A 26,402-nucleotide genomic window follows, 5' to 3' on the forward strand; every position below is an offset into this window, starting at 1 on the left:
TGCTGATGCGAACCGCTCCACGGACGGCACGCCCGATGCCCCGGGCTGAAAAAGACATAGCGAAAAATAGCCTGAGCAGAAGAAACAATGACGTATGCCTGACGGGAACTACTGAGTGGTTGCAGGCGGACCCCTGCTCGCAAACCAGCGTGTTCTGGAACAAGCCTAATCTCTGGCTCTTCTGTAATGTTACATATTCTAGAAACTATAGAGAGCCACTTTCTCGGTGTTCGGATTGAGGCTTTTCCTCTTGATACACGTATTGAATTGCGAGTTCTTTCTAAGAATAGCTGTGTCGGTTCGGCCGAGTCATTGATCATGGCTTAGAGTCTATCTGGCAGATTGGCACGGTTATCACGGCGGGGAACGTGTGCGTAATCTGTCAGTTAAGCCACTGCGACAACGTCAAAGCTGAGGCTGTAAATAAATGGGTTAACTCGAAGTTTAAGAGAAGGTTGGTGTGATTTAACGCAGGAGCTTCTTGAATTATTATTTTATGCGATAATTAAATAAACTTGAAGAATAGTTCGTCTCCTCCTTGAATTTCTTTTGACAGTACCTTCATGGCCCATGCCAATGGTTATAGTGAACGACTGAAGGACCTAGAAGTTAGATTGCTATATCCATGAAGCATTCATCGGATACAAAATTCCAATAGCCCATACTTTGATCTTACCCAGTCTTACCTATCTTGTGATGAAGCTGACTGTTTGCTCAGGGCAGCAGCAGGACTGACATATGCTCGAATGGCTTATAGACATAATCCTCTTTCTGTCGTGTTCAAACGATATATAACCTCTGTGAGTGATTTATATAGTCGGCAGTGCCATGAAATTATGTATACAAAGCTCGCCTGGAACTGTTTAACGTTTATGACATTACCCTTGTGTGACGAAGGAAAGTTTAATACATGAATATTCAACTATGTACCCCGTCAACTGATTGTTCAAAGCTGACCTAGCGACATCCATATAGTAAAGATATGAGTGCGATACAAAGCATATAATCCGTTCAAATAAATCGATGAATCAGGCATGTAGAACGCCCCGAGACTTGACCGAATGCAAAACCAACGAAGATTCGAGGACTCAGTATAGGGTAAGTGAATTTATGATGCGCAAAGTAATATCGCCTTGATGAACGAAAGCGATCGGTAGCCGTCGATCAATCGTTGAGATAAACTTATTTTGCTTTCTATGTAACTTCTCCCTTTTCCAAATTACCGATAAGGATGCTCCTCAGAGGTCTATCATGAATGTGATGACAGAAAAGGAGGCACTGAGGTGCCAATTACTGACAATAAGCCAAGGTTCAAGCAACGACCAACACAATCACATTGTGCAAGGAAGCAGGCTAAAACTGCGGGAAGCACATCCTTACCCGCGGTTGTATCAATTTCGTAGCGAAACATCGATTGTCAGCTGGATGAAACATGAAGCTAACAGGGTCATTCATAAACGTGGTGGTCACAGGATTAAAGAACTCAACAAGAATACCCTGTGTTGATACGTACTTGGATATATACTTATATAATTGCAATACGGTTATATAGCAGTACGCAAAACTAAATGGTAAGATATTCAATTGGAATAAAGTTAGATCTCGACATCTGGAGTTTGGGATTTACCGACAATTCCCCGCCGTTGAAACAATGAATAAGAAGATGGAGTGGAATGTGAGGTGGCAGTGGAGTTCCTTGATCCGGGGACTAAGCCACTGAGCACCGAACCTATGATAGTTAGGCCAGGCCTGCAACCTCCAACAACTTGCCAAGGGGCCATGTGTTTTTGACGATGCGACCGTTCTAAATCACTCTTATACTTAGCATTTGTTTGATCCCGATGACTTGAATTGCCAGTTTTGCCGTTCCTTTTACTTCAATTCTGGCCCGATCGAATCCCCTCGACCCCCTTTCGACCGCCAGACGCTTTCTTGGCTCCTTGGCTCAAGCTCGCTCCCTGTTGGACGGGGTCGCCGTCATCTCCCTCACCCTCGAAATCCTCCTCAACTGTCATCGTCAATAATCGTCTATATTCCCGCTCACGATGGCTTCACACGGCCAATATCCTCCTGCGCATATGATGCCCAACAAGCATCATCATCACGCCCCTTACGGCTCTCCTGTGGCCATCCCTGGAGGCGCTCCGGCTGGTACCTTCGCCCCAGGCACCAAGATCCAGGTTGGCAGCCACCGCGTGGTGATTCAGAAATACCTCTCCGAGGGAGGCTTCGCCCATGTTTACCTCGTCAAGCTGGCCAAGCCTGTCGATGGCACCGATCAGGCTGTCTTGAAGCGAGTTGCGGTCCCCGATAAGGATACCTTGCGGGGCATGCGCATCGAGGTTGAGACAATGAAGCGTCTGAAAGGCCACCGACCGATCGTCACATATATCGACTCGCATGCCTCCGAGCTTCAAGGAGGAGGATACGAAGTTTTTCTGCTCATGGAGTTTTGCAATGGCGGTGGCTTGATCGATTTCATGAACACCAGGCTACAACACCGCCTAACGGAGCCAGAGATCCTCAACATCTTCACCGACATCGCTGAGGGTGTCGCGTGCATGCACTACCTAAAGCCACCACTGCTACACCGCGATATCAAAGTCGAAAACGTTCTTATTACCGCCAGAGGATCTTCCAAACGATTCAAGCTTTGCGATTTCGGTTCAGCCGCATCACCTCGTCCCGCCCCCACTACCGTCACCGAATGTCGTCTTATGGATGAAGATGTACAGAAGCACACCACGATGCAGTACAGGAGTCCCGAGATGATCGATGTATACCGCAAGCAACCCATAAACGAAAAGTCTGATATTTGGGCACTGGGAGTTTTATTGTATAAGCTGTGCTACTACACTACTCCCTTTGAGGACCAGGGCCAATTGGCAATTTTGAATGCCAGTTACAGATTCCCTAGTCACCCTGTATTTTCTGACAGGCTCAAGAAATTGATAGGTAATGCTCGTTGGCCCTGGTTGTTTGTTTCAGGACTGACAGAGTTCCAGCATCAATGTTGAGAGAAAACTTACAAGATCGACCGAATATCTTCCAGGTCCTAAAGGAAGGATGCGCCATGCAAGGGCGTGATGTTCCCGTTCAAGATGTAGGTGTACGATTATCCCAAGAAGAATTCATAATAACAATGGTCACAGATTTACAGTCGTCCGCAATCCCATGCAAGAACCGATAGTCCTCAACCCAAGGCCCCAAAACCAGAACAAACTCCTGCTGTGGGTGCTGTGTTTACGCGAGCCGAACCTCAGAAGCAAGTTATTCCTGATGTTGTACCGATGCGAAGAGGACGACCGACGGCTTCACCGGCTCCAGCCAAGGTAGCCCAGAAGCCAGATGCTTCTCCGATGAGGAAGACTGAGGGAGACCCATTTGCTGCCCTTGATTCCAAGGCTGCTTCCAAAGGATTTGACGAATTATCTTCAAGATTCCCTACCCTCGATCAATTTTCACTATTGCATGATCAAGGCACCAAATTCGATTTTGATGTCTCCTCACCTATCTCACCCACAGGCAATACCTCCTCTGATTTGAACGAAAGAGTGACGGCAAAACTGGCCGACGAGGCATTCGCAGCGCCGCAGACCGAATCTTCTCGACCGAAGCCAGTGTCTAGAACACACTCGGTCACTCCTGTGGGACACCATGCTGCAGTTGCTTCACCTCCCTTGGAGCCCCCGCTTGCTAAGACTTTGTCCGCACCAAGTAGACCTGACATTAGCAGGGCGCAATCCATTATTAGCAACAACCCCGAGCTACAGGCGATCTCTTCTCAATCCAACTCGCGATATGTCTCGACTGGCACGATGACCTCGACACCTCCACCTGAGAAGTTCAGCCGGGATGTGGAACGGCCTGTTCAGCGCGAAATCGCTGAATATTCTCGTTCCAGCAGCGCCACAAGGCAGGTTGACCCAAGTGCAGCACAATGGAACGCAGAGGAACCCCGTGCTGCCGTCTCACAAAGAATTTCAGCTTTTCAGCAGCCTAGTCATGAACGTCAGCCATCTTCATCGAGGCCATCACTTGAAGGCGGCCGTCCTCGTGCTGATTTCTTAGAACCTGCTGCTCGCGCCTCGCCAGCCCCTTCGCGGCCACGACCCGCTAGCACGAACCTTGAGGGCACGACTCTCGATTTCTTGCGTGAAAGAGAGGCTGCATCACGCTCATCAAGCCGACCGCCCCAGTCTCGCTCCCCCTATCAAGAGCCAGCGGACGAGCCACGGACGTCGAGTGATATGGAGTTCTTGAGAAGTCTGGAGGATTCGGAGCGGACTAAGTCTAGCAAGCGTTCCAGCTTGACTTCTCTTTCTGGTAACAAGAATATTCTGGCCGGCAAATTCGGTGATGCATTTAAGCGCTTTGAAGGCAGCTCCCCTAACAATGGAAGAATCCCTTCGCCAGAAAGGGACATGGCACGCCGTGATCTCACTCCTATCGCGGGCTCCGAGGCAACTGATGGGCGCAGTGACGATGGCCATTTCCACGATGACGAGGATCGCATGACACCTGAAATGAGGCGGGAAATGGAACGGCTGAAGCTCCAGGAAGAGGAACAGCGCGTGGAAGCAGCACAAGCCGAATATCGAAAGCGGGTTGCTGCAGGACAACGCGGACCACCAGTTCCGCCTAAGAGTATTGGGGGAGTTTCCCGTGCTGTCAGCATTCAGAACAGGGTTCAAAGTCTCTTGAATGAAGACCAAAAGCCGTCCAACATTCAAAGAACTGCCCAAGGTTACGGAAAGTACACTGATGTTCCGGAGACTGGCAACAAGCCCGAGAAATCTCTTCCTGGAGTTCCCAAGAAGCCCTTGATGGTGGCAAAAACACGGGTCGATTCACCTCAAGCAAGAGGTCCTTCTTCGACATCTTCTGCGCCCCCAGCTCTTACATCCAAACCCCCAGCGAAACCTCCTGCTCCAAAGAAGCCAGTGCATCTCAATAGCCTACCTACTGGCCAACGACCATCGTCACCCCAAAAGCCCACACGGGCCCAAACATCGACAGAAGAGCTGATTGAATTTCCCGGACAACAAATGGTGGACATGACAGCTAAAGAGAAGGATGATTACCTTCAGGACTTTTCCAAACGGTTCCCCAGTCTAGGTTCGATCGAAATGGTTGAGCGAGAGATTGGGGGCCAGAACGGAGGATCAAGCCGGTAAATAGACATTGGTGAAGGGATTTAGAACTGCCATACTGCACATACATTTGAATATACTCAGCGCATAGCGTCCAGAATGTTTCTGGTAAACTAAGAGGTCCAGTTTCTGGATGGTGAAAGTCATGCATATGGTGGGGTTATGCACATATGCAGGACAGCTTCTTATCTTATCTCCCAACATTTTTTTTCGGTCCTCCCATTTGGCTTGTAGCTGGAATTGAAGCTTTCTACAGCGACTACTCAACATCAGAATAAATTCGACAAAATGGCCAAACGTAAGAGACAAGCTATCGCTCAAAGTGAGCCTGCTTCTGAGCCTTCGATCAAGAAGAAGGCAAAGGGTGCTCAAGTTCTTAAGGAAAAGCCTGTAAAGGCAAAGACTTCAGCGCTGAAGAAGTCTACTACTCCTGCGACCGCTTCGAATGCGCCCGAGACCATCCAGATCGTTGTCGGCTCCTACGACCGAATTCTTCACGGATTGACAGTGACGGTTGGCGGAAAGGAGAAGGCTGAATTCGCTGACACATTTCTCTTCAATGCCCATACCTCGGCGATTCGTTGCGTCGCTGCGTCGCCGATCTCAGCGCCGGTTCCTGGACAGACACAAAAGGTCATGCTTGCCTCTGGTAGCACTGACGAGCGCGTGAATGTTTACAACTTGTCGGCGCATCCCCCCAGCCGAAAGAACCAGGAGATTCTGGCCAAGGTTGCTCCCCGACCGATTCTCGAGAACCCCAAGAATCGAGAGGTTGGCACCCTGCTTCATCACTCTTCGACTGTGACATCGCTATGTTTCCCTACACGATCAAAGTTACTATCATCGAGCGAAGACTCTACAATTGCGGTCACCCGAACACGAGATTGGTCTTTACTCAGCAACATCAAGGCACCTATTCCTAAGCCTCAAGGCCGTCCCAGCGGCGACACAGCGCCTTTCGGTGGTACACCTTCTGGCGTCAATGATTTTGCCATCCACCCCAGTATGAAGCTTATGATTAGCGTCAGCAAGGGCGAGCGATCAATGCGATTGTGGAACTTGGTTACTGGAAAGAAGGCTGGAGTGTTAAACTTTAGCAAAGACATGCTGCAGGAGGCTGGCGAGGGAAAGCACTCTACTGGAGAGGGTCGAAGAGTTGTTTGGGGAAGCGTTGATGGAGCAGATGAGTTCGCGGTAGGATTTGATCGGGATATTGTGGCATTTGGCATGGACAGTGTGCCCAAATGCAGGATTATGGGATCAATTCGAACAAAGGTGCACCAGTTCTTCTATGTTGCACTGGACAAGGAAGGGGATGCGACACTATTGGCGGTTGCTACAGAGGATGGCCGCATCCTGTTCTTCTCGACCAAGGAATCGGACCTTACACAACCGGAGTCGGAGGACAAGAAGCTCCCGACAGCCAAGTTGATGGGTCAAATCGGCGGAAAAGCCGGCGGAGTTGAGGGCCGAATCAAGGACTTTGTGGTGGTGCCGAGTGCGGAGGACGCCTCGACGCTGTACGTGGCTGGCGGGAGCAGCGACGGGCGGGTCCGGGTTTGGCGGGTGGGCGTACCGGAGCTGCAGGGTAGCGTCAAGGCAGAGGAGGCCAAGGGAGAGTTGTTGGGGACGTATGAGACGCAAAACAGAATCACATGCATGACGGCGTTTATGATGATACCCCGGCCAGAGGGAGCTGAGGAGAGTGAGGATGAGCTGGAAGATGAAGAGGAAGAGGAGAGTGATAGCGATGAAGAGTAAAACAGGGTGTTAAAAATGCATGTTATTGGTTGGACATTTGCGTTTGTTGTGATACGGTAGCTAGCAATCTATAAACTAATGTTAGATATGTGAGGAATTGGTGGTGATGTGAGAGTCAGTTGTTTTATGCGCCCAGAATCACATGCAAATCGAACCAAGCATGCCATTGAACTCGCCACAGTCACTGAGTTTACGCCAGCGTCAGACCGGTCAAGAAATACTACCTACAGTACATGATATGTGTGCAGAGTTGCAGTGCTGTATCAACAGTTGCAAATAAACGAATCGCACCGCAGATTTCCCTTTTGGACTCTTGGGTCACAGCTCAGGGCCCCAGGGGATTGCTGATCTTGTTATGTGCTTGAATCACGAGGGGGTCACAAATGCAAGTCAAAGCAGAATTGCCTTAGTCTGACCAACCACGGAGTCTCGAATTCAAGCTTGAGGCGTTTTGAATGTGGGGTAATAGACGGGATTGGATGGAGGATGACGATCAAGAATGTCAACAACAGGCACTGGGCGTTGAAGAAGAGATATTCAATGTCTACAAGTTCAATCTGCGCAATGGACATAAACCTTATCAAGTTATAGAGTATCAAGTTCATCACTAATGACTCTCCACCACCATCATCAGTGACATCTTTACAGAGCCCCGCGGGGACTCACCCACCTAAAAGATACAGGGGTTCAGGGCCCTCAACAGCTGCTGATGCAGGTAAATGGGGCACATCTACGTAATTCCTGGGGCCCTTTAGTCGTGAAACTGCCCGTCCCTTGGTCTTGTGAGCATGTGAAGAACGAACAACCTCGTTCAGCTCCTTCGTTTCCCTTTTCAGTTGAGGCTAACTACGTGCCGTCTCTCTTATTTTTCCTCTCTCACTCTCTCACTACTACTCTCTTACTCAGGTACTCTCTCTATTTTGGGTTTCAGGGTTGGGTATTAAACTGTCCTCCTTCTGTTTCCTCTTACCCATCTCCTCATTCCTGTCTTACTCTTTGCCACTCAATCCCAACCTCGTTATACTTGCTTCAACAACAAGATATTTGAAGCTCTTCAATTCCTCTCAGCAATTGCCGTTTATCCTCAATTGCTTGACTTGCTTCGGATATCCCGGTCCAACTAGCTTTGGGCCCTGTGCTCGTTAGCTCGCGCTGTGAAAGTGGTGGACAGGGTTGCAGAGACTGGACCCCAACAGCTTCAAATTATTTTATCCGGGACAGACAGACCCTCGGAAGCTACACCAATATTTGCTTAGGATACTAAGCTGAGACTGGCCGAGACTGTAAGTTTAGTAGCACTGCATTGTCCGAATATTGAGACTTGCAGGTTTCAGCTCAGTTCAGCTGAACCCGAGCCGGGTTCATAAGCCATTGCTGTCCCTCACCATTGTCTTCATACCTAACAACCAAAACAGTCAGTTATACAGAACCTTGGCTTCAAAATGGCCGATGATGGTCCCCCTCTCATTCGTCCCGTCCCTCGAAGACCCTTCGATCTCAGTTTGACGACTCCTACACCACCAAGCGAGAACTCGTCTCCTCCAACTCCCGCGCCAGCTCCAGATCCCAATATTGCGCGCTTCCTACAACCAACTCCCGAGCCTGCGAGCGCAGGTCTTAGCAGGCCTCAATCATTCATGAATTTGACCTCCTCGACGCTCTTCGGAATCTACTCTCCCACAACGTCCTCTTCGCGCGACCGTGTCTTTGCCGATCGCGATGAACTCGATACACCTTGGGGAACAGGCGCTCAGACACCCATCAAGAGACCTAGCATCGACGACGCTACGTTTGATTTTCTGAAGGATCGATCACACCATATTCGTCGTCGGTCCTCGATTCGAGTTCATGAACCTGCTGGGCCTCAAAAGCATTCTCCATCTGGTGGTGCTCTAGTATTAAGAGGACTTTTGCTTTTCGTTCTCGGCGTGGGATATGGCGTATTAGTCACATCGCGCTTCCACGAGTCGGACAGTCTTCCGCCTCGTGCTACGTATAACTGGGGCCATTTGACGTTTTGGGGTCTTGCTGGCGTTGCACTGGGCGCGCTGTTCCCTTGGTTTGATAGAGTATGGGAGAATTCGTTCGGCGACAAGGGGGATGAAGCTGTGTTAGAAACCAGTGCTTCAGCAAAAGATGACGACCCAAGCACTGACTGGGCGCTTGCTGTTCGGGCTATCGGTGCCTTTGTCGGAATTGTCTTCGCGATTGTAAGTCAGCCAACGGCAAAGCCATTGTTCCGCATAACTAACATCCTGCAGCGCAAAGTGGCCTGGGCGTCCACCCTTCAGGTGTCACTGACCTTGGCACTTGTCAATCCCCTCCTATGGTGGCTTATCGACCGCTCCAAGCCCGGTTTTCTGCTCTCAGCTGCGGTTGGACTCGCAGGGTCGGTTGTGCTCCTCGGCGTGAACCCAGATATGATGCCGGCGCCTACTCAAGTTCCGTTCAGGCATTTGGTTAATGCCACAATGGCAGCCGATGGAGATATGCCCATTCTCGGTGGACTCGCCCAGCAGAAGACACTCGAGACGGGCATGTGGATGTTGAGTGTGCTTTTCTGCAGCTGTGTTTGTTTTGGAAACATCGGTCGTCGACTTACCCTCGGGCCATCGACAACAGCCAAGGGGCGCTGGGCTGGAGTGAGATGATGACGAGCGAGAAGCTGAACTGATGTGCAATCAGCTGTATTGGTCTTTTCACATTCTGTAGCATGATGTGCCTATGATATCCTTTTCGTTTGGGCGACAATCATGGGGAGGTATATATATGGGCGGGTTTATTGGACAATGGGAACGGGAGGCATGTGTATAGTTATCGAGATTGGATAAGGGCATTTTGCAGATCATAAGGGATGATATGATGCTTAGTTTACCGATATGGTCTGTTTATGACGACAACTATTTTGCTCTTCTGTTCTTTTGAATAGAATAGCCTGGGTGGATAGGCTGGGCTAGGGTCAAATGACTAAGGAATGATAATGTCATTTCATTCTACGTTTCAATTCCCAAGGGAAACTCACGAATCTCTCACGGTGTGTTGTTTCTGTTTATCGTTCAGATACCTTAGCCGTAGCTCCAATCCGCCGAACTAGCCATCTCGTACTAGTGAGTTGAACCTCTGCTGGTCCAGCAAAGAACTGGATACCACATGGAACTTTTGCATGCTCTTGTTCTCTTTTCTTCTTTTTCGAGTCTTGAATCATTTCCCAATGTCAAACCAAAATATGTTCGCCCTTTACTCCATCATTCATAAACCCTGTAACGGCCGACGATCATCGCGTGACGCAAGCTCTACAACGTCGTCATTCGTGTATCAGGTCCAGAGCAGATCTAGTTTGCGCTCTTGATCGCCTCTTTAACGGCTTCTGATTTTTCTTGAATAGCGGAACCAAAGTCGACGTTGGAGAGGCCGAGCATGACGAGCATACGAGGGTTTTGAATCATCTCGTTGATTGTGATGGTACGTGTGCAAACGTCGGTGTAGGAAGCGAGGGCAGCTTCAGGGCCAGAAGCGACTGTTACAAGAAGATAGTGTAAGCCCAGGTACACTCTTCCATCAAGGTTAGCAATAGGATAGCTTCTGCTACTCACCACCGTCGTTCTTGGGAATCTGTTCAGGATGCTGAACTTTTCGACCAGCAGCAATGTTGTCCAGCTCGGTCATGATATAATGAGATCTCTTGACAAAGTCCCAGACGTGGAAGAGGCCACGGTCAACATTGGGGGGAGTCCATTGAGAATGAGACTCAATGGCTGTGATGAGGTCTGCCAAGCTAGCGGTGATGTCTTCCCGTTGCTCTGGGGTGGGGAGTTGAGAGATGGAGTTAGAAGTCATGATGGGTGTGTGAGTATTTGGTATTGATGAAGAAAAGGTCAGCTTGAAGTTTGGAGAAAGAAGAGAAGAAGGTTAAAGAAGATAGTAAAGGGAAGAATAAACAGAAAAAGAGGAGAAGAAAGCAAAAACGTAGCATCAACGTCAGAAAAAGCAGCTTCCCCGCTGCTTCGAGAGTCGTCTGTCCAATTGCCTCTTTACGTAGAGCAAAGCAAAAACTCCATTTCTCTCTAACCGTCCCTAGTATGTCAGGGGCCCCTTGTGGCTTTCTTGTATCTCTCGTCAGAAACGTTACCGCCTGAAAGGGCTGAAGTTTAGGGCGTTTCTCAGCCATTGATCGACCCGAGTAACATTGGTAATACTTTGGCTCAAAACGCTTGAGCTTGAATGAGTAGGATAAGCCCTAGACTCCAACGGTTTCTCTCAGCATGTTTGGGGACGAGAAGCTATCACGAGCAGGGGAGCTATACGAAAGCATGAGACGGTAAGCTTATGCACTGACTGTTAAGGGAATGACATGTGATGGCGGAACAAGTAGACGGAGGAAGCCGTCGATGAATAACGGAATTGCCTAGACAAGAATACGGTGACGTTAAAAGTATTAATCGTATTTACTAAGAGAATAATGCTTATAGGCAGAGAAGTTCTTCAGGGAGAATCAGATCAGAGAGAGCTTAGCTAGTTCAGCTATTGTGGGGAGGTTGAATTCAGGGTCCTGGAGCTCGATGTTGAGGTTCAAAATGGGCCTCTTGTTAGTTATCGAGCTGGTAGAGAATCAACATATAGAAACAGAAAATGGTCGTGTGATGAATTACCTTTCTTGGCAGCCATTTTCACACATGATCAATCTTGATCATATAAGTTTCAGCCTAAGGAGAGAAGTCATATTGACTAAGCGGAAGAATCAATGCCCCTCGTCATCCATAACTCGGCATCGCCAAAGGGCTCTCAACAGCGACAACAGAGCAAGTCCTGATTCGGGAACCAAGAGATCGGAGATGGTCTAGAACAATTGGAACATTGGCGAAATGCGAACCGATCTAACTAATTTCGAAGGGACAACACTATAGTAAGCGTCATCCAAAGAAGGGTCCTGGGGTATGGTTCCCTAGCTCATGACGAGAAAAAGGCCATTCCAAAGAACAGGTACAACAAGTCATGACAAGTCTACTAAAATTTGTTCACGTTTGGCGGCTAATCAGCCAACAGAGATATTGCCTCTAATAATCATCGGGATGGAATTCCGTTGCACACCCGTAGCATAGAGAAGCACGTTTTCAACTCGTGTACCGTACCTGTAACATGCGTACTGTGCTGTGCAGCCCGGAAAGCTGGAAACGTTGTGTGGCAGGCTGCAGCAGCGAGAACTGCTGCTTGTCTCGCTGTATCAGGCTATCGTTGCAAGGGAGGCTAAAAGGTTGAGGAAATGGATTGGCCGCATCTCGATCCGGGCCGCCACACCCTCGAGACTATTGGATGACAAGTGCAAGGCTTGAGAGAACGATGATGCGTAGATTGGGCTTCTGTCCAACGGCTTTGAACTGTTGATGCCGAGAGTAGAGACTTGAGATCTGAGATTGAACAACAACTCCCGTGTTGAAGGCAAAAAAGATTTGATCTGCATTTCTACTATGTCTGAATCTCATAGTATTCGTGAAAGATTAGTTTTTCAGCAAGGCAAAAAGAGATCGTTGGCATCATGGCCATGACCCATCATGGATCCTTTGCGGACCCCCCGTCTCATATGACGCCAACGACTTTCTTTTTGAGCCTCTTTCAAGTCACGACCTGGCCCTAGAACCTGGGGCCTTGCTCCAGTTCCTTAGCTCTTACTGTGCATACGCCAGCCCTGCCAGGACCTGTCTCTGTGTCCCCAATTCTCCCACTCCCATCCAATAGCGAGGCTCTCACTTAGACGCAAAGCTCCATTTTATCTCGGAAGCTGCCAGCCCGTTTTTATTGTCAATGGCAGGTTTCCCTCTCAACTATTAAGTAGCGTCGATGTGCCAGTTGATTCACCCGATGGCCGTTGCAACTGCGGCGTTGTCTCGATCGTCCTCGTCAGCCAGAATCTCGAAAGGAAAAAGAGTCGAGAGAGAAGCGAGAACGACACCCCTTACGATAACCCCCGACTCACGACGGATTTTAGGTGCATTTTCGAGCGCGCGCTGTATTCCGTTTTCCGCGGACCGTCCAAGAGTGACAAGAGGAGATTGTACACACAACCAAGAGCAAGACCGGCGACAGATGTGAAACTAGGGTCCTCTGCCACGGGGAGAAAGGTCTTGATCGAGTACCGTCTACAATACTGCATCTTCACTGAGAACCCTGCATTCTTGTGGTTTCCTGCATCGCGATCTGTGATACTGGTCTCTATGGTTATTGGCCATGCTTGCGCTTCTGGAGGGCAACTTTTCGGTTACGCTATGAAGAAGGGGAAAGTTTCCTTTGTCTGTCTTGTCTCAATCCTCAGCTCAGTCAAGAGGCCCCAGCCCAAATCTTGAATCTTGGATCTTGGATCTGAACGTTTTTCTTGGCCCCATTGAGCTGGGATGTGTTTTATTTTAGGTTCATCCTCCCATGCATCCCCGGTTGACAGCACAGCGCACCACAACACAGCAAAAGCAGGGAACTGACGAGCTCCCGATTATCGAGATGAGTGAGGGGTTTAGGCTCCGTCCCTCGGTTGCTGCAACGGGCACCAAAGTCTATCTATCTGGTGCTGCACCTTGGCCGTTAGATACGCGGCGAGCATCACTGGTTGCTCGAAATGGATTACCATTCGATATCGGGCAGTGCAGTTGGTGTTTTTTTGGGGGGGTTGTTGTTTAGCTACTGCTGTTGGCTTAGATTCGATGTTTTGCCTCGACGTCATGAGTTCATGACCCCGGCCTGCCATCGTCATCCGTTTTGCCTTGTAAGATAGAAGTTGATGCTGTTGTGTGACTCGAGAGCTCCAGGGTATGAGTTCTTGTGACCATATCACAGGCTTTCATTCCTATGTATCCTTCAACTTCAACTTCAATCATCTGAACACAGTGTTCATGACCCTTTGAACCCTGAGATGAGCTTAGACTGGAGGCGTCTAAAACTCGTGATATACGCAGGGTCCTCTCAAGTTTTCTAGGGGACCCTCTTTCTATCTAGCAGGCTACTAGGTACTTACTAGGAACCTCCTACCTTAGTGCTAAAGTTGGAAAATCTACAACATTTCCCAGTTGTCAATCCATCCTAGCCCGTCCCGAAGTACTATATACATGCCAGAGACTAGGGCATCTCCACCAAGTTTCCTCATATATTTTGTATAGAGACAAGTATCGTAGAGTAACGACCATCTCCCACCCCCGATCTCTCTTCCCTTCCTTCTGATTTGGTTTGGTTTGGTCTAGTCTCGCCTCGCGTCGCCTCGTCTCTAGGTGCTTCTATTCTTCATCTTCTGTTGAAACTGTGACGCCTATGATTTTGCACGTTTTCCTTATCTGCCAACATCTCTCCCTCCTCTTCACTTATTCACAACTGACACGAATAACTTGAGCTGAACTGCCAAGTTCGCCTTTTCTCCCATTTGGGAGCTCGCGTATCTCTCTCTCTCTCTCTCTCTCTACTTATCACAAAGGTTAGTACCTTTACTTCCATATTTACACCCCCCAACTAGACTCTCGTCTCTCCGCGTGCCTCTAGAATTGTCCCCGGATTGGTAAGTCTCTCTGGTGTATGACGATCTCTATATTTGCTGCACCTCATCTTCAACAACCCTTTATCCTTGTCGACGTATTCTATTTCGGCACTACGGCCTGAAATAGAAGACCCCGTCTTTCCCCCTTTCCATTTCTTTCTTATTTAGCAAGCAACCCCCTTCTTGGTCCTACGATAATCCGTCTGTTCCCTTCTCATACATGGTACATACTTGAAGGCTGAATCTCCGGAGCCAGCCCCGTCTCCCCTTATATCCCTGTCAGAAATCCCAGAACAAGTGGGCTCGACTTCGGCAGCCGTTTTAAACGATTCTCGTCAACTTAAACCTATGACATCTTCCCGCTGCTCAAGGAGTACCAGCACTACTCCATCTCGTTAAACCCCCACCAATCTCTACACGCCTACCTTATACAACTCTTTTTACACCACTTCGATTCACACAACGGAGATGCTTCGCCCAACATTAGCGATACGATCTTTGTGATCTTACCATTCTACAGAATCCATGTCTATCTTGTATACGACTTGTCCTCGTCATATGGACACTGCTTCGGCCATATTCATGCACTCGACACGCTATCAACGGCTACGCCAAGAAGACCGCAATATTCGTCTTCATCACCAAACCCAGCAAACACGACGACATAGCAGATCATACAACGGTCAAGGTATCGCATAGAATTGGGGGATAACAGCTTCGTTTCTATTCACCTCAAAGCAACACTACTTACTTCTGGTTCCTTCACCAATAACGCATCATTACAGAGGCTCGCACCTTATTAGAGAGTTTCGACGCCCGCTACGACACAACGAAGAGTAACGACTCAAGAACCAACCTTTATACCCCCTTATTTCTTTTACAATCTTCTTATTGTACTATACGCACGCAATCTATAGACGTTCATGTCCTCAGAAGGCACGTCGCAAGCTGCCGCGACCGATTCCGCCTCCGGTCCCGGTCCTCGACAGTCGCGGACTCCCGATCCGCCCACCGATTTCGATCACGAACCTCCGGACTCGGGCCGGCAGCCGACACAAGTAACACAATCACAGTCGCCTTCTGCCAATGCTTCTCGCCATCGCGATGTCGCCCCCCGCGATTTCGTCCGGCTCTTCCAGTGTCAGATCTGCTCACTGCCCCTAGATGAGCCTATCAGCCTCCCCTGCGGTAAAAGTCTGTGCCGGCGCTGTTTACCAGGCACACACATGCGCGCCAACATAACATATCCCGCCGCTCCAGAACGACTTCGTGGCTTTAAATGTCCTTTTGAGGACTGCAATAAGGAACATGCTATTGGCGACTGCGCCGTTGATGTTGTGCTCAACAAGACGGCACAACACGTGAGGGAAGAGATCGAACGATTCAAGAATGAGTCTTCGACCACCGAGCTGGCGACGAAGGTCATGTGGCCTGACCCTTGGGCTGCTGCAGGTGTTTCTTCCATGAGGGATGATGATGAAGCGTACACAAAGGTGATACCCGGCGGAAAGGTTATCGCCACTTATCGCCTGGCGGAGGAGGGTGACCTGTCTTATGAGGCCGATATATGCTACGACGAAATTACATCGGCGACACCATCACCACCTCCTGATGCTGATGATACAGGGCTCGTTCGAAAAGCGCAAGACGCCACTCGCGCTGAGATGGACTGTCAGGTCTGCTACGCACTCTTCTACGATCCTCTTACAACCTCTTGCGGACACACTTTCTGTCGGTCATGTTTACATCGCATTCTTGACCATTCACGGTATTGCCCGATATGTCGTCGCCCACTGGCTATCAGCCCCTTATTAAGTCAAACTTCATCGCCTTCCAATCAAACTATTAAGCGCATCATCGAAACATTCTGGCTGGAGGAAGTCAACGCTCGAAAGGAAGCTCTGGACGCTGAGCGTGTAGCTCAGATGCAAGACTATGACCTCGCTCTCTTTGTATGCACATTGTCATTCCCTCAAATGCCGACATTCCTACACATTTTCGAGCCGAGGTATAGACTCATGATCCGGAGAGCACTGGAAGGAGACCATACTTTCGGTATGGTCATACCCAAACGACCCCAACATGCTGGTGATGCGAACTTTCATGAGCTAGGCACGCTTCTCCGCATTGTCAATGTCCAGTTCTTCCCGGATGGCCGGAGTCTCATTGAGACTGTGGGTCTGTCACGCTTCCGCGTTCTCGAACACAGTTACCTTGACGGATACATCGTCGGCAAGACTGAAAGGATAGACGATGTTAGCCTCGAGGATGAAGAAGCTGCCGAGGCTGCTGAAGCAACACCGATAGAGACTGAGGATCAACAACAACCCATGCAGGCTATGGATACTGTCAAGGAACCCACTGAACCAACACCGACATCTCCATTACCGCGGTCTGATTCATCCAGTCCACACATACCAACGTCAGTTACCGAGATCGACTCAATGTCTACACAGAGTCTGATGCACTACGCCTCATCTTTTGTCGCTCGAATGCGTCAACAGAGTGTCCCCTGGTTGACAGAACGCATGTTGACTATATACGGCGACTGTCCAGAAGACCCTGCCATCTTTCCATGGTGGTTTGCCAGTATGTTGCCGGTCAAAGACATTGAGAAATATCGACTCCTGGGCACATCCAGCGTACGCGAGCGACTCAAGATATGCTGCACGTGGATTGTGGAATGGGAGACATCCAGATGGTAAGTGAAATCTATAACTTCGCAATTTTTTATGCATCCCATGCCCTATCAAGCTCCCTTATGATATTCATTGCCCCTCAATGAGCTTATGCTTGTCGTCGTGTCCGTCCCCCAGGCTAAAACGACGTCTCCCATTCCAGGACAAAGCTGATTCATGGCCGCTCAGGTCCATCCACGGCTGCACAATCCTCTGATTGACAATGCTTGCCCTACTATCTCTCGCTCGGCTTGGTTCTGCAATTCGTGCTCTTGCTTTTCTGCTTTGCTGTGCAGTTGTTGTACGAAGCACAAGACGGTTCGCGGAGTTGATGTTATTCCACTTCTGACACGAATAGGACGATTACGACTCGACGATAGCTAGGGCGGTTTGGTTTGCATCATGGCATTATAACGCATCAAATGTCACAAGACAAAAGTCACAGAAGGTGTTCATTTACACGGGTTGAATATTGATTGATTGATTCGGTTGGGAGGCATCTAGTCATAGCATCTTGTAGTACAGTGATTTTGCGGATACCATACCCCCTTAGCTAAACTAGACATCTTTCTCATAACCGCATGTAGCAAGTTTCCAATTTCTATTACCAGTTCGAGGCTTCGCCGTTCGTGTCCCGTGCTGCAGTGGGATCTCCCCAAGTTGGCATAGTAACGCCGCGGGTGTCAACCCATGTCCCAGGCATGATGTTGTCGCGACCTTCTCCTTCCGCTGAAGGAGGTTTTTGGTTTCCGTCCCCGTTCCCATTCACATCCGTGGGAGCCCAGATGCCCACGTTGTTGTCAGCTCCTTGCCCAACACTGCTTATGGTCGGTTGTTCGCTCCAGTCGCCGCGGGCGCCTGGGAACGTGTCGTCACCCCAATGATCTCCGTTCCTTTTCACAGTCTTGTTGCTCTTGTTCGAATGGTTCGAACCAGCTCCCCAACCGTTTTGGTTCTGATCTTGCTCGCCACTTGGTGGTGACACTACCCATTCCTCCGGCTTACTATCCTGAGTGGTCTTATTCCAATCGTCAACTGCCTGGTTGTTGCTCGTATTCCAACCATCACCGTTCTGGTTGTTGTCCTGGGTCGGTGCGCCCCAACTGTCTTGACCGTTCTGGCCATTGTTGTCACCTGATCCATTGTTCCAGCCGTTCGACCCGTTCGACCCAGCCTTATCGGAACCTGGAGGCTGGCTGTTTTCCTTGGATACAGAACGGTGGCTTTCCCAGGCGTTGTTTTGTGACTTTCTCTTATAGTATGGATTGTCCTGGCCCTGAGTCGATGAGTTAAATCCAGTCCGGCCCGTGTGTTTCTTTAATAATGACTCACAGTAAGACTTCCCGGAGGTCCAACATTGTTCTGGCTGGCCTTGTCCTTCTCCGTTTTGGAAGCCGGGGTGTTTTTGTTAGTTTCAGGGCTCCTGTGTCCATAGTAGCCAGTGGGGGGGACTCCCGGAGGAGGGCCCATGGCATACCATGGAGGAGGGGCCATTCCTTGAGTGATAGGAACATGTGAGTATGCTTCTGGTGGCGGTATCCCTGCATAGCCTTGGTGGAATGGCGGCATCTGTGGATAGTTGGGATACTGCTGCGTATTGTTGAAGCTATAGTAGAAGGGGTTCTGCATCGGATGAGGCTGACCCATTGGCAGAGGGCGAGTGAAGGCGTCACGTTCTGGGTACAATGCATTGTTTTGGTGATTACCGTAGGCGGGACCCTGGTAGACTCTCATGATATTGTGTTCTGCATCGTAGTAAGCGTTAGGTGCTGGGTCTTGTGGAGTTTCGATCACGCGTTCTGTCTGAACGACCTGAGCTCTGATGGGTTCGATAAGCTGTGGTCGATGCATATGAGGAACTGGTAGTCCTTCGGGATAATTGCCCTTCTTGACTCCATCCTTTTGTTTAGGCTGTGCCTTTGCTTTTCCTTTCATAGTTCTGAACTTGCCTTGATCTTTGTCTTTGGAAGCTTCGGGGGCTTCATCAGTTGGTGTTTGTTCGACAGACTCTGGGTCTTTATGGGTTGCTTTCTCTGGTTCCTGTTTCTTCTGTTTTGCTTGTTTTTCATCCTGCTTCTTATTATTCTTCTGCTTGCCTTTGTTCTGTTTCTCGGGCTCCTCTTCTGGTTCAGTTTCCTCCTCTGCTTCCTTGGGTGAGTCAGAGGTTTCACCTTCAATCTCTTGCTCTTGTTGCTGCTTAGCCTTTTTGTTCATTGCTTTTCGTTGCTTCTTGGTCATAGGAGGCTGGGGCGCGGCTTGCTTTTTCTTTCCACCTCTCTGCTTGCCTTGATTTTTGGTTTGGTTCCGTTTCTTGGGTGCTGGGATCTCGGACTCTGAATCTGAGTTAGAAGTATTGGGGTCAGGCTCTGTTGGTTTTGCTTTCTTTCGGCACCTCCTCTTATTCTTACCAGACTGTCGTTTAGTATTGGGGGATTCTTCTTCGTCCGATTCAGAAGTTTCGGGGCTTGGTGGAGTGATTTCCTTGCTCCTTTTCCGGCCTACTCTTTTCAATATCTGTCGGCCCTTCTGGCATCTCAGGCAGTCACAAGTTGGTTCTGGATCAGAGTCCCAGTCACTCTCGGTGTCTTCTTCGGTCTGTGTCTGTCTGTGCTTCTTCTTTTTCTGCCTTCTGTGCTTCACGCACTCAACTGAGTATTCAATATCAGAATCGGTGGCATCGGAGCTTGATATGTAGGCCGACTGACTCGAGTCTGACTCGGTTTCTGGGCCGGAGTCGGATGCCTCATCTGAGGAGTCCATGGGAGTTGTGGTAGTGGTCTGCTTCATAGCAGATTTGATGGGGCCATTTTGGCCAAAGTTAAACCGGACCTTCTTGGCCTCGGCCTTTGCTTCGTTGGCAGGCGGAGGTGTATAGGTGCGTCCAGTGCGCGGGTAGGTGATCTTGACGGTGTCCTCTTCGGACTCATCATCGGTGGTGACCTGAACACGTACGACGTCTCGTTTCTTAGGGGGTTTGTTCTGGGGGATAGCGCCGATAACAGATTCGATTGTTGTTCCAACTACCCATTCGCAAAAATGCGAGGGGCGTTTGATCTTGCGATTTGACATCGCACCAAAGAAGGTTGCTGTACCAAAGAAATTGTCAAGATAATTTGTCTTCAGAAAGGTCAAAGGGTCAAGAAAGGGATGCTTATGTGTTTGCTTTGAGGTTGGATGCAAGAGGTCACCCTGGCGGTATGGGCGATAGTCGAAGGTTTGTTGTTGTCAACTGCTCGCAGCTGTCAAGGCGAGGCGAGGAGAAAGTGGTAACGGCCCTAGTGTTTGGCAATCTACAGATCAGAAAAGAAATGCAAAGAGGGCATGTAGGGACTATGTTTTGTTTTGGTGGAAAGATGTAATAAAATAGAAATGAACTGCGCTGAGATGAAAAGGGTTGGTTCGTGGTTGAGAAAAGAGGCAGGAACGAGCTTGAGTTGGGGCTCCTTCCTTCTTGTGTATATATTTACCTGTATTATCCACCCTCCAACCACTAAAAGCAATCAAACTCCCCCTATAACTCACTATCACAGCTTCGCATTCAGCTTCATCTCCTCCCATCTCTCATTAATAATAAGATTCTGCCAGAACCTCCAGGTCGCGACAGCAACTGCCAGAGGAGGGCATCCAAGCAATAACCATGACCACCAATCGGGACTTGCCTTTCTCAGATCCTTGATAGCCTTATCCAGCTGCTCCTTCAACTCTTCTCGTGACCCATCGTTCCAGAGCACAATTCCTTTGCCTTCTCCTCGTTCTTCACATCGCCGGGCTTTTTCTCGTACATCTGTTTGGCTGCGCACTCTGTTCTCAGCATCCTCTGCGCTGAGGTGAGGATCACGCGCACGCAGACGCTGCATCTGGACTGCCGGGTCGTGGACTGCGACTACAGCTGTGACGCCGCAGAATCGATCGAGGCCACTTTCGAAAAGGAGTGGGATATCCAGAACCACAGCCCAATGACCTCTGAAGTAACACCCAACAACGGACTTGAACATCTCCCATCGGACGGCCGGATGAACGATTCGGTTGAGAACTGCTCTGTCCTTCTTTCGCTCCTCTGAATCGCCAAACACTCGTCTCCCCAATGCCGGTCTGTTGAGTGGTCTGCCTTTGCCGTCTGGTCCATCCTCTGGCATCTTCTCTGATGGTTGCACCAGAAGTTCGGGTGTCGTAGGCCCAAAATGCTTCACAATCGCTTCATACCCACGAGTTCCCGGCTCCACAACCTTGCGCGCTAGAATGTCTGCATCTATGATCGGGAGGTTGTAGGGTTGTGATGAGAGGATTGACGACACTGTCGTCTTGCCTGTGGCAATTGAACCCGTAAGACCGATGAGAAGCATGATGGTGTATCTTACAGGCTGTGCAGGTCTATTGGTACTAGAAAACCTCAGACTCTAGGAACTCGTCAGAAAGTCTTCAAAGCTCATGCTAAGATCACCAAAGTATCCTCATGGATCATGATCAAGATAGCTCTTTCTTACCTCTTGGCGGGGTATAGACCTAACAAGGTGAGGCAATAAGCTCGGATGATCTTAAAAGGGCTTATCTTTTGAGATTTGATAGTGGCTTCTCAGATCTTAAATGAAATGAGCGTATCAATGGATGTACCTAGTTAACACGAATGATCTGATAAACCTTGGACCGATGATGCAATTACCGAGGATGTACGAAACTGTCGGAACAGTATAAGTTACCCCACATGCATCCATTACTTGCATTAGTAACTTGCACCACATTAAATCAACTACATGTGATGCTATCTTCTTTCTTTCACGCAGATCAATCACAACGAGACCATTTTATACAATTTCAATTAACCGTAGCAGTGAATATCTTCAGAGGAATGATACGAAGCAATTTCCTGTCTGCATTCGGTAGGTAGTGTTTCCTTGCGCAATCTCAAAACGGCCCATGTCCTTATCCGTGAGACGTCTTATTCATCGATACAGTCTCAATCGCATAACTGAGCATGGGCTTATTATAAGTCGAAAAGTCGGACAAAGAACGAGAAGCGATATCATGCCTTTCAAAAGTCAGCTTGTGTTGCATATTGTCTCGATACTACTTACATGGAAGACATGGTGACAGGTCAACTCAAATTCTCGATCGGGGGCGGAGCCAACTGCAAAATTATTAGCACAACTTCGACTCAATGTGGGGAGATATATTACAGCTTGCGTTAAACAATTTCCCAATGAATCATTCTTGTGTGTTTCGTGGTATGTCTATAGATTATCAGCTCATGACCGGGAGATGAGGCAAAGGGAGGTTAACTTACTGGCGGCGTCGCTTAGTTGGGGAGTCGGACGGCGTAAAACCAACCCTCATCGGTCACATACCAGCGGGAGTCACCCATGTGATCAATGGTAAATCGGTTGCGCTGAGTCCAGTTCCCGTCAACTTCACGAACATAGTAGAAACGGGAGGGGTCATCGTCAGCTGGCTTGAAGTCCTGAGGCTCGTACATCTTGTTCGCATGCGCAAACTGAATCTGACGGAGCTGCTCCTCGCCAGCGGTACGACCAACACCAGTGACATCAGGGACATGTTGACCACCAGGGACATTACCTGCAAAGACGGGGACCGTGCCGGGCACAGCAGCTCCACCAGCAACACCGACCGAGGGGACGCCTGCGACTTGCTGGACCTGCGGCATGAACTGCTGAGGCTGGTGGCTAGCAACGAGGACTGGCTGTTGGCCCATGTTCGGCTGCTGGTAGTAGTAGGGCTGCTGCTGGACAACGTAGCTGCCTTGAACGGTAGGCTGGGGAGCCATACCACTGATGGCGGGCTGCTATAGAACTTGTCAGCATTTGCTAATAGTTGTGGTGAGATTTTGAGGAACGAGTGAAAGAAAAGGGTAGACCGCCGCCGAGTCACTGAAGTCGCGGAGGTGCACTGAACCACTTGATTCAGGCCGACTCCACGTCGAAGCCAAAACGCAAAGATAAATCAGCAAAGTGAACTTGCATAATACGTATAGCCATTCAAATAGAATGTCTTCGGCACTACAACTGTAGTGCATGCGGGAGTCGTCATTGGGACAGGAGACAAGAGAGGGGCAGTAGGGGCAACGTAAGAAAAAGAGGGTGCACAAACTTGAACACCGGCATAGCCCCCGACTGGGACACCAGCGAGACCATTGTCAAAGCGAGGCACATAAACGTGCTGCATAGGACCAAAGGTAGTGTCAGGAACAGGCGGCTGAAAGTTCATGCCATGAACAGGAGGCGCAGTGTTCTGATAGTCACCCATGTTTGCGGTGTTGACAGCGGGAGACTGAGGTCCAATTCCGATGTAGGTGATTGGAGATGGGGTGAGTTGGTTTTGCCCTGCGTTGATGAAGGGAGCAGGATGAAATTGAGGGGAGAGAAATTGGTGCTGCTGAGGGGTAGGCGAGACGAAACCAGTTGGCACTTGTTGCGCGAGGCTCTGAGTCGGGTCAGCACTGATATGCCACTGAGGCTGTGCGTTAGGGCCTAAGCCAAGCGCAGGGAAGTTCGTAGGTTGATTGCTGCCCTTCTCCTCCGGAGCAGAAGTGGTTGCTCGGGTAGCAGCAGTGGTTGTCGTAGCTTGAGCAGTGCTAGGAGCTGTAACACCGTTGATACCAGCACTGAAGCCGCCGCTGGGGGAATTGGCAGTGGTGTAGCCCGTGATGCCCTCGTTGAAGGCGGCAGATGCAGATGTAGATGCAGAAGCAGAAGTATCAGGCTTAGTCTGAGAGCCAAAGTGCACTTGACGAGTCTCGGGGGTCTTTGGTCGTCGAGGAATTTGGGAGACTTGAAGGCGCTGGCACCTGCCGAGGCCATTATCGCTTCTTTGCTTCCTAACTCGGACAATTGAGATCGGAAAATAAATCCACTTTCAGGGGTCGTGAATCAGAAGCCTCAGGATCTCGCGATACCTTCTCCGAAGAAGGAAAAGAAGGAAAGAAGAAGCTCTCAGATAGTAGAGACACTTCGAGAAGATATACCTCTCATGCGTACAGGGCACAAACAGCGCTCAAGGCGACAATACAGCACAAACAAAACACCCAGCGTGTTGAGTTTGGTTTTGTTTATGTTTCGATATCCTTCAATGGCATGTTTTGTGGTGACTTTGCCCTCTAGTTGGTTGTCACTGGCAGTCCAGACGCAGGCTCGGGGCCAGGTGGCCCGCAACATTGAGGGGTGTTTAATAGGGTAAAGGACCACGATAATGGAATTGACGAAATTGATGAAAGGCAAGGAAATAAGTCTGCTCACCACTTTCTGAAGCTCCCAGTTCTGCCCATCATGGACCCAGACAGACTGCTTAGGGGCTCTATGCAAATTGTCATAAGGGTCTTCGCATTTGGTCCATGTCCATGGGAAACAGGGGAGGCACATTATGCCGTTGAGGTTATAGCGAGTAAAATGACGCGTTTTTAAATGATTTAGAAAGGGAATGTGTTGTTTTATGCTGAAGTTGAGTGGAAGGTGGATGAGCAAAGCTGGCTATTGTCATGCCCACTGTAGTGACAGTGCTTCTGCCTTGAGCATTGGATATAGTCAAACTCGACAAAACTTGAGCTCTATTAGCCTAGTAACACAAGGTTCGTATTCTCTTATAATAGACTTATTTGTTCACTTGTGTGGACTTGCTAAACTAATCAAAGGGTTTGCTTATACTGAATGCACATGTGTACATAAAATCACACGTCCACTGCGCTATTTCATCCTCTCACTTCATTTGTAGACAATTCATCGTCACGATAGCAACTCATCCATAAGCAAGCAAGATCCATCCCTTTTCATCCCATGAATCGTTGTCAAAAAGGGCCAAACTCGTCATCATTGTTGTTCCTACTCGGACAATCGTTCTCCATAATCGCAAGCCTCGCCTCATCTAGCGCTTGTTTGGTTTTCACTGCTCGCTGTACTTCTTCCTGGGTTCGGCTGGCGAGGAGTTCATCTACAATATCAAGCTGCAGAGATGACAGTCCGGCCCCGCCAAAGACAGCTTCAGCTTGGTTCACAAGATCATCTACTTCAGGCCACCACCGGCGAAGTCGAATCTTCCAGGGCTATTCCACACAATGTTAGCAATGGTCAATAAAGGGCGCTAATGATACTCACTCGAATAAAAACCGGGTGTTTCTTTGCTCGCACTCCTTCGAGTAGCTCTTGGTAAGTTGTTTCCTTCAACTGTGTCCACGTATGAAGACAGTCTGGTAACTTGCCGGCGGGAATATAGAAATGGGAGTTGCTTCTCAATTTGAAAACCCATGAATATCTCTCACTTTCAGGTTTCTCTACCAGCACCAAGTCATGCAGCTGGCGAAGTAAACCTTGGGCTTTCTTTCGCTGTGCTTCATCTCCGCGATTCCAACCAGCCTCGAGTTTATGTTTGAAGACGTTGATAGTATGTTGACTTTGTTCACTGTCAGGAGGAAACTTGGTTTTCATTCGCGAAAGCATTCTCTTCATGCTGACATCGCTGGGTAGATTGACACACTGGTAAGTAATCTTACCGTCGACCCCTAAGTCGAGGACTTTGACCTGGTAGTAGCCTGGTAGTTGTTCTTTGCCAACAGCCAGGCGAGTTTGGGCTATCATAGTGACCAAATGAGTGAGTTGAAAGCGTGCTCGCACGTCATCCCATCTTGCTGGCTCCCGGCCTGGGTCGTAAGCGTTGGGCTCCCACAGTTTCTGGCATGTCTCTTTAACCTCTTCTTCAATTAAGTGCTGCAGTTTTGTTAGAAAGTTCTTGTCTCTCTCGACCTTGGCGAGGTATGCAGCTTCCAGCTCAAGGCGTCGTCTCTGGAGGTTATCTGCTATCTCCTGCTTTTCTGCAGGTAGAGGTGTCATTATGTCGAAGGGTACAAACCACATTCGGTCGAAGCCATCAAACATGTTCATCCCTCTGTCCGCAACCTCGAAGCCAGCCCATAGTGGGCTCCAGAAAGCTGTCAGATTAATTTGACCTTTGACATGGACGATCTGAGCCCTTGCTCTCCAGTGATCAAGGCGGTACTGTATCATGATCTCTTTGAACTCTCTCAGGCTCGCATCCGCGATGTCTTGTTTGGAGGTTCGTGCTTTCCGGGGCTGCTTGGGTGCCTTGCTTGATGAAGCCGCATTTGTGCCGTCCTGGGGATTGTCAGTAGCAGTAAAGGGGTCGTCGGTCAGCGCTGGAGATGGACGATCGTCGCGAGTATGCTCTTCGACAGCATCCAGATAGATCTGGAATGCCCCTTGGCCGTTGCCAAAATCGTGTGATTCCATGTTGAGTGGCGTGTGACGTGGGAAAGGTCAAGCCATCTCAGCTTATGTGATG

The 26,402-nt window shown here is 49.3% G+C and overlaps 10 protein-coding genes across 32 annotated transcripts; 5 read left to right on the forward strand and 5 right to left on the reverse strand.

The window, feature by feature from the left end:
- Nucleotides 1-2,045: 2,045 nt before the first annotated feature.
- On the forward strand, nucleotides 2,046-5,177 carry FOIG_05081 (NAK/BIKE protein kinase; the record flags this gene model as incomplete). The annotated part of the gene is made up of 3 exons (XM_031203471.1): nucleotides 2,046-2,955; nucleotides 3,006-3,103; nucleotides 3,153-5,177. 3 exons carry the CDS (start codon nucleotides 2,046-2,048, stop codon nucleotides 5,175-5,177), a joined length of 3,033 nt encoding a protein of 1,010 aa, XP_031067050.1.
- A 264-nt stretch (nucleotides 5,178-5,441) lies between these two features.
- FOIG_05082 (uncharacterized protein) lies at nucleotides 5,442-6,914 on the forward strand (the record flags this gene model as incomplete). The annotated part of the gene is made up of 1 exon (XM_031203472.1): nucleotides 5,442-6,914. The coding sequence occupies one exon, from the start codon at nucleotides 5,442-5,444 to the stop codon at nucleotides 6,912-6,914; it is 1,473 nt and encodes a 490-aa protein (XP_031067051.1).
- Nucleotides 6,915-7,507: 593 nt separating this feature from the next.
- On the forward strand, nucleotides 7,508-11,274 carry FOIG_05083 (uncharacterized protein). Of its 3 annotated transcripts, XM_031203475.1 has the most exons (3): nucleotides 7,510-8,197; nucleotides 8,330-9,124; nucleotides 9,176-11,274. In XM_031203475.1, exons 2-3 carry the CDS (start codon nucleotides 8,357-8,359, stop codon nucleotides 9,563-9,565), a joined length of 1,158 nt encoding a protein of 385 aa, XP_031067054.1. In that variant the 5' UTR covers nucleotides 7,510-8,197; nucleotides 8,330-8,356; the 3' UTR covers nucleotides 9,566-11,274. The 3 variants fall into 3 exon arrangements, with proteins under 3 accessions (XP_031067053.1, XP_031067052.1, XP_031067054.1); XM_031203474.1 differs by having other exon boundaries at nucleotides 7,508-9,124; XM_031203473.1 differs by having other exon boundaries at nucleotides 7,508-8,197; nucleotides 8,330-11,274.
- Nucleotides 7,508-11,782, reverse strand: FOIG_05084 (uncharacterized protein). 2 transcript variants are annotated; one of them, XM_031203477.1, is made up of 4 exons: nucleotides 11,564-11,782; nucleotides 10,508-11,512; nucleotides 9,217-10,431; nucleotides 7,510-9,114 (listed from the first exon to the last, which is right to left on the reverse strand). In XM_031203477.1, exons 2-3 carry the CDS (start codon nucleotides 10,749-10,751, stop codon nucleotides 10,247-10,249), a joined length of 429 nt encoding a protein of 142 aa, XP_031067056.1. In that variant the 5' UTR covers nucleotides 10,752-11,512; nucleotides 11,564-11,782; the 3' UTR covers nucleotides 7,510-9,114; nucleotides 9,217-10,246. The 2 variants fall into 2 exon arrangements, with proteins under 2 accessions (XP_031067055.1, XP_031067056.1); XM_031203476.1 differs by having other exon boundaries at nucleotides 7,508-10,431.
- A 2,309-nt stretch (nucleotides 11,783-14,091) lies between these two features.
- FOIG_05085 (uncharacterized protein) lies at nucleotides 14,092-18,421 on the forward strand (the record flags this gene model as incomplete). Of its 15 annotated transcripts, XM_031203484.1 has the most annotated exons (4): nucleotides 14,614-15,112; nucleotides 15,210-16,479; nucleotides 16,537-17,125; nucleotides 17,292-17,720. In XM_031203484.1, 3 exons carry the CDS (start codon nucleotides 15,348-15,350, stop codon nucleotides 17,317-17,319), a joined length of 1,749 nt encoding a protein of 582 aa, XP_031067071.1. In that variant the 3' UTR covers nucleotides 17,320-17,720. The 15 variants fall into 15 exon arrangements, with proteins under 15 accessions (XP_031067058.1, XP_031067062.1, XP_031067059.1 ...); XM_031203479.1 differs by adding an exon at nucleotides 14,092-14,445 and having other exon boundaries at nucleotides 14,945-17,125; nucleotides 17,266-18,421; XM_031203488.1 differs by adding an exon at nucleotides 14,092-14,445 and having other exon boundaries at nucleotides 14,945-17,125; nucleotides 17,292-18,421.
- FOIG_05086 (uncharacterized protein) lies at nucleotides 14,602-20,405 on the reverse strand. 3 transcript variants are annotated; one of them, XM_031203494.1, is made up of 3 exons: nucleotides 19,808-20,405; nucleotides 18,435-19,750; nucleotides 14,602-18,378 (listed from the first exon to the last, which is right to left on the reverse strand). In XM_031203494.1, exons 1-3 carry the CDS (start codon nucleotides 20,169-20,171, stop codon nucleotides 17,707-17,709), a joined length of 2,352 nt encoding a protein of 783 aa, XP_031067073.1. In that variant the 5' UTR covers nucleotides 20,172-20,405; the 3' UTR covers nucleotides 14,602-17,706. The 3 variants fall into 3 exon arrangements, with proteins under 3 accessions (XP_031067073.1, XP_031067074.1, XP_031067072.1); XM_031203495.1 differs by having other exon boundaries at nucleotides 18,435-18,847; nucleotides 19,052-20,405; XM_031203493.1 differs by having other exon boundaries at nucleotides 18,435-20,405.
- A 19-nt stretch (nucleotides 20,406-20,424) lies between these two features.
- FOIG_05087 (dephospho-CoA kinase) lies at nucleotides 20,425-21,758 on the reverse strand. Of its 2 annotated transcripts, none has more exons than XM_031203496.1 (2): nucleotides 21,587-21,758; nucleotides 20,425-21,499 (listed from the first exon to the last, which is right to left on the reverse strand). In XM_031203496.1, exon 2 carries the CDS (start codon nucleotides 21,443-21,445, stop codon nucleotides 20,627-20,629), a length of 819 nt encoding a protein of 272 aa, XP_031067075.1. In that variant the 5' UTR covers nucleotides 21,446-21,499; nucleotides 21,587-21,758; the 3' UTR covers nucleotides 20,425-20,626. The 2 variants fall into 2 exon arrangements, with proteins under 2 accessions (XP_031067075.1, XP_031067076.1); XM_031203497.1 differs by having other exon boundaries at nucleotides 20,539-21,482; nucleotides 21,587-21,741.
- A 71-nt stretch (nucleotides 21,759-21,829) lies between these two features.
- Nucleotides 21,830-24,464, forward strand: FOIG_05088 (uncharacterized protein). Of its 3 annotated transcripts, XM_031203500.1 has the most exons (4): nucleotides 21,839-21,979; nucleotides 22,055-22,137; nucleotides 22,194-22,324; nucleotides 22,400-24,464. In XM_031203500.1, the coding sequence occupies exons 3-4, from the start codon at nucleotides 22,258-22,260 to the stop codon at nucleotides 22,903-22,905; spliced, it is 573 nt and encodes a 190-aa protein (XP_031067079.1). In that variant the 5' UTR covers nucleotides 21,839-21,979; nucleotides 22,055-22,137; nucleotides 22,194-22,257; the 3' UTR covers nucleotides 22,906-24,464. The 3 variants fall into 3 exon arrangements, with proteins under 3 accessions (XP_031067078.1, XP_031067077.1, XP_031067079.1); XM_031203499.1 differs by having other exon boundaries at nucleotides 21,830-21,979; nucleotides 22,055-22,324; XM_031203498.1 differs by having other exon boundaries at nucleotides 21,837-22,324.
- Nucleotides 22,023-22,185, reverse strand: FOIG_05089 (uncharacterized protein; the record flags this gene model as incomplete). Its single annotated transcript, XM_031203501.1, has 2 exons — nucleotides 22,023-22,128; nucleotides 22,175-22,185. 2 exons carry the CDS (start codon nucleotides 22,183-22,185, stop codon nucleotides 22,023-22,025), a joined length of 117 nt encoding a protein of 38 aa, XP_031067080.1.
- A 430-nt stretch (nucleotides 24,465-24,894) lies between the features above and the next one.
- On the reverse strand, nucleotides 24,895-26,350 carry FOIG_05090 (uncharacterized protein; the record flags this gene model as incomplete). The annotated part of the gene is made up of 2 exons (XM_031203502.1): nucleotides 24,895-25,149; nucleotides 25,202-26,350. The coding sequence occupies 2 exons, from the start codon at nucleotides 26,348-26,350 to the stop codon at nucleotides 24,895-24,897; spliced, it is 1,404 nt and encodes a 467-aa protein (XP_031067081.1).
- Nucleotides 26,351-26,402: the final 52 nt, after the last annotated feature.

This window comes from Fusarium odoratissimum (genome assembly GCF_000260195.1).
Source record: "Fusarium odoratissimum NRRL 54006 unplaced genomic scaffold supercont1.6, whole genome shotgun sequence".
NCBI classification, from domain to species: domain Eukaryota; kingdom Fungi; phylum Ascomycota; class Sordariomycetes; order Hypocreales; family Nectriaceae; genus Fusarium; species Fusarium odoratissimum.